Raw genomic sequence first — 5,589 nt, forward strand, 5'->3', positions numbered from 1 at the left:
GTTTATATGATTGTTTAGTTTAAGCCTTAATTTTGGGGTTTGAAATTCATCAATGGGAAAAAAGTATTTTTTACCCGGGAAAAGAGGTCAAAAATTAAATCATCTATAATTTGGCGAGAATTGTGGTAAATAGTTAGATCATTTTTAGCTGATTGTTTAGGTATACCCGATGGTTATTTCAGCCTCAAGTGTTTTGTTCAACACCTCGTTGCACATAAATTTTTGCTAAAAAGTGTGGTAAATTACACATGATCCATTGGGCACTCACGTAAATTCAACTAGCGTACACAGAATATTTTTGGTGGACATGCTTGTTTAGTTTGAGAAAAGTACTCCCCCACCCCCTCCCCCCTCCTTCAAAAGATGTTTCCACTAAATCTAAATTTTGATTTATATTGACGTGATTTATTGTATCGATACACCGAAATTTATACAAAGTTGAGACATCATCTATAAGACTGGATAATTTATGGTTGATTTGCACGCATTGAGCCAGGGTTAAGCGAGCTGACATGGCGAAAGAGGTGAGCAAATGTAGATGTGGGCTGTTAAAAGTATGTTTGATAGTTTTTTAGAGATGAGGGTGTAATTTTAGATCAAAGTTCCACTTTTCACCCCTTAGTTATGCATTCATGACACGAATTTGCCCTGCTGAGTCAAAAGTCCTTCTATATTACCTTGTTCGGAAGTTTTAGATCCTTGCGTTTTGATGTGTGTCAGTTGGTTGATAATTGTGGTCTAACAATGTCCTACATGTATCCGTAAATGGATATTTTAGATTTATCTAAATTTAGACATATCTATACAATCACATTCATTATCTCCATTTCGAAATATAAGCTTTTTTCGAAAGCTAAAGTAGCTTTCTAAAAGGACTTACATTTCGAAACGGATAGTATTTATGAACGGAGTTAGTATTTGCATGGCCATATTTTCGTACATGTTGCACACACCACGTGAAGGAAAGCTAGCAGCGCACACGGAGGAGGCCCAATACGGGTAGCATTTCGGCTCAACGTGCCCGTGCGCTTTAACAAACCACGACGTTACCCTCAAAAAGGAAAAAAAAAAGAAAAAACACGACGTGGTCGATGGCGTCGCCGTCGCCTCCGTACGTAGGTGATCCGGGCGCGGAGGCAAAACACTGCCGTGCGGATCGATCCGTCCCAGCCACTGGAGAAAGAGAAAAAACGGTTATCCGGGAGGCCGTGCCGAATATGCTCCCATGGGCCATGCATGGCGTCCAGAGACCGCACGTTCAGGCACCCGTCGCTGTCCTCCAGCTCGTACGTACGTGCGTGCGTGCGTGCACCGTCATTTTCCTTCCGTTTCCGGCGGTACCTGGTGCCGTGAAGCAAACGTGTTTCCAGAAGCTGTAGGATCCACCAGTGGCTGTCGTCCGCCGGTTCTCGCGCGTCCTCCGCGGTGTGAAAGCGGCGAGAGGTTGGATCAGAGCTGTGAGGAGCTGTGGATAGGCGATGCAGACTTGGATCGACGACTGACGAATGACGAGGATGCACGCACGCATAGCTGAGGTCCGGTACTCCGGTCCGAACGTCGTCTGGGAAATACAGTTGGTCCAAGGGACCGCCACGCCACGCCGCGAACGAGAGCCTCCGTGCCCGTGCGCGCGCGGATCGGCACGAAAGCAGAATCGTTTGCCCTCACGCACACTGCTGCCCTCGCCAAATTCTGGCGCCTTCTCTGCGTTCAGCCAACGCTTCTTCAGTCTTCACCCAAGTCTTAAAACATTCGGGGAAGGCATTCAGACGCAATCTTATGCTTCGCGACTTGGTTCGTGTGACTTGTTCGTTAGTCGACGTTGCACAAAATCGTAGCAAGTGCGGTCCGCTGCCTTCTCACGCGTTGCGCAACTAGATCCCCACTTGTCCTAATAGAGAAAAAAAAGAATTAATTTGCCCATTTCAGGACACTTTGCAAATGAATCCTGTCTCGGGCGGCAACCAAGCTCAAACTCAAAACGCGAAACAAAAACAGGGAACGGAAAGTTTCTTCAGAGAACGACGTCATTCTCCTCCTCCTCCACGGACCCGGCAAGCGGCGGCCACCCGTCATATCAAAAGACCTGGCATTGACAGCCAGCATTCGGTCCATCCTTCCTGCATGTCCATCTGCCCCGCGCAATGCCCCATAAATTCGGCCGCCAAGACCATCATTTAAGAGTCCACTGTGCAATCTTCGTCTGCTGCTTAATTATCCAACATGGTGGATGTCCTAACAATATTCAGAGGGGACAGGCACTGCGTCGGTGTTTATGTAGCTAACTCCGCCAGCCGATCATTTCTGACAGTACCAGATATCGGTGAATGGACAGGGCATCGTGAGATGAGCCTGCCTGTGTGTCACGCGCGGTTCAGTTCGATTGGGATCCAATCAGACGGCCACCTTCACAACTACTAGTAGTGCTGAACATCACACACACACACACACACACACACACACACAAAAAAAAACTAGTAGCGCTGAAAACATGCTAACAGATCAAACGCAGCTAGTATTATATTTTTTTTATTTCTTCCCTTCCTTGTGAGCAGGCATAGCTTAGCAAAGCAAATTGTGATGGCAATCACACCAAGGCCTGGGAAAATCACAGACCCGGCTATCAGCCCAGCACAAAAAAAATTAGGCTCAAACCCAGCCCAACCTTGGCTTTTCGTGCTGGGCCGGGCCAAGCTGCCATTTGCTTTTGGAACCCCGCAAAACAAAAAAGGTTACAATATGGGAAGAAATGGCGTAGCCTTTCACATGATGTCAGAACAAAACATTTCCTCAAATGTTTCTACATTTTTTCTTAGTTGTATAATTTTTTATTGCGGAAGCAAATCTACAATTAGTATTTTCTCTATTTCTATGGTTCTCAAGCAAACTATTCAAAGAGGCCGTATGGCTACAATATGATGTTTAAAATAAAGGGATGTGGGAGAGTGTGTGTGCAATTGAGAGAAAACTGTTTTCAATACTTTCTCCATCCATGAAATGATGTTTTAGATTTATCTACATTTGAATGTATCTTAGTGTTTACATACATTTAAAATTAGAAAAATCTTGAACATCTTTTTATAGACAAAGGTAATAATAGTATAATTACTTGTACAGTACAACTGTTGTTGACCTATTTGTAATTTTATTAATTTTATAGTTGTGTGTACCACATAATCATTAATAAATCGATGAAATTTAAAAAAAAACGATTACACTTATGATTTATACCACGATTGATGGATCTCAAAATGATGCAAAATAACGGGGATTGATTTGACGAGAGCGGTGGATAAAAGGTGACGTGTGGCCCGTTAAGTCTTCCCAGTGTGACAACGAGCAAAACTTCCCCATCCCACCGCCTGCCCAAGTCAACCTCTACCCAACTCTCGGTCTCACCAATCGCGAGGCACATCCGACCTCCACCCTCCCGCCACATAAGAAAAGGCCGCTACCTCCGCTCCACCCACGCCCACGCGCACGCCGACACACTCCCACGCATTTCGAACGGATGCCAGATCTCGCCATGGCCACCGCCGGAGCTCGCCTCCTGCTGCTCCTCGCCGTCGCGGCACCCCTCGCCCTCCCCTCCGCCGCGGAGATCAGGTCCGAGTCCTTCCACGAGGACCCTCGCCACACCATCCTCTTCGAGAAGTTCGGCTTCTCCAAGACCGGCGCGGTCCGCATCATCCTCTCCGGCGCCGCCGTCTCCTCCTCCTTCGCGCGGGCCGACCCCAAGCAGATCGGCTTCTTCCTCCTCGCCGACGAGTCCCTCCTGGAGGCCGTCGCCGAGTCGCGGGACCCGAAGCCCAAGGCCGAGCCGGAGGACCCCAGCGGCGCCGACGAGCCGGACCTCTCCGGCTGCGTGCTCTCCAGCCCCTACGTCAAGACCCTCTTCACCTTCCACGACATGGAGGGCGGCCACTACAACAAGTCCTTCCCCGTCACCCACCCCGACGAGTACAGCCTCTACTTCGCCAACTGCGCGCCGCAGTCGCTCGTCTCCATGGCCGTCCGCACCGAGATGTACAACGCCAACCGGGACGGCTCCAAGGACTACCTCCCCGTCGGCCAGGCGCCCGTGCCGGCCATCTACGGCTTCGCCGCCTTCTGCTACGCCGCGTTCCTCGCCGCCTGGCTCCACCTCACCCTCTCCCGCGACCGCGCCTCCGCCAACCAAATCCACCACCTCATGTCCGCGCTCCTCGTCGCGCGCCTGCTCTACTGCCTCTCCGCCGCCGAGGACCAGCACTACATCCGGGTCACCGGCACGCCGCACGGCTGGGACGTCGCCTTCTACCTCTTCCAGCTCGTCAAGGGCGTCATCCTCTTCGCCGTCATCGTGCTCGTCGGCACCGGCTGGTCCTTCCTCAGGCCGTTCCTGCAGGACCGGGAGAAGAAGGTGCTCATGGTCGTCATCCCGCTGCAGGTCATCGCCAACATCGCCGCCGCCGTCATCGGCGAGACCGGCCCCTTCTGGCAGGGGTGGGTCACCTGGAACCAGATCCTGATGCTTGTCGACGTCGCCTGCTGCTGTGCTGTTCTCTTCCCGGTCGTCTGGTCCATGCGGGCGCTCCGCGAGACGTCCAAGACCGACGGCAAGGCGGCGCGCAACCTGTCCAAGCTCACCCTGTTCCGGCAGTTCTACACCGTGGTGATTGGGTACCTCTACTTCACTAGGATCGTAGTGTACATGCTCAGCACCATTGCCAGCTACCAGTACCGATGGGTGAGCGTCTTTTCCGAGGAGGTGGCCGCCATGGCCTTCTACCTGTTCATGTTCTACACGTTCAGGCCAGCGGAGAGGAGCCACTACTTTTCACTCCACGACGATGACGAGGAAGAAGCCGCGGAGATGGTGCTCCGGGAAGAGGAATTCGAGTTGTGATGTTTTGCAACGATGCCTTCGACACAATTGCTCCCCTGGCCCCCTGTTTATTTTGATCTTCCCTCGGCTCTGTAAAATCTAGCATGGTACTTATACAAATCTCAGGTATAGCACACCATCTTGTATGTATGTACTGCAGGGATGTAGTAAGATTTACTACCTGTTCCTCTTTTCGTGTAGCTTCAAATTTTGCTGATGAGACGCAGGATACTTAATGGGATACATACAAAGAGGTTCTTGCTTGAATTGAAGTGCATATATAGAGATTTAGCTGAGCAATGTTGAGGCCAAGTTTGAAATTTGGTGCATTTTCCTTCTGTCTAGTTATCAGTCATTTCATTCTGGACTTTGACTTTTGGTGATCATTCTGTTAGTATGTTACACCACCCGATGTTGATGCTCTACTTATATGTTTTGCCCCTGATTGGTTGTATTTGGAGTCACACCATTGCATTTCCCCTACTCCCTTAAAACATCTTCTGAACACCTGTGGTGCTGTTTGCAAATTCTGCATTTCTTAAATTTCTTGTGGCTGGGCACTTTCATAGTCATCATGGGACCATGGTCAAATACTCTAATTGTGGAGAGGAACCTGTGGAGATGGTGCTCCAGGAAGAGGAGTTCAAGTTGTGATTTCTTGCAACAATGTCGTGGACACAGTTGCTCTCTTGGCACCCTGTTTATTTTGATCTTCATTCTCT

At 49.7% G+C, this 5,589-nt stretch overlaps 1 protein-coding gene across 1 annotated transcript; it reads left to right on the plus strand.

The window, feature by feature from the left end:
* Nucleotides 1–3,509: 3,509 nt before the first annotated feature.
* Nucleotides 3,510–5,182, plus strand: LOC124650378 (protein CANDIDATE G-PROTEIN COUPLED RECEPTOR 7-like). The gene has a single exon (XM_047189909.1). It carries the CDS (start codon nt 3,512–3,514, stop codon nt 4,886–4,888), a length of 1,377 nt encoding a protein of 458 aa, XP_047045865.1. The 5' UTR covers nt 3,510–3,511; the 3' UTR covers nt 4,889–5,182.
* Nucleotides 5,183–5,589: the final 407 nt, after the last annotated feature.

Source organism: Lolium rigidum, chromosome 4 (genome assembly GCF_022539505.1).
Source record: "Lolium rigidum isolate FL_2022 chromosome 4, APGP_CSIRO_Lrig_0.1, whole genome shotgun sequence".
Lineage (NCBI taxonomy): Eukaryota > Viridiplantae > Streptophyta > Magnoliopsida > Poales > Poaceae > Lolium > Lolium rigidum.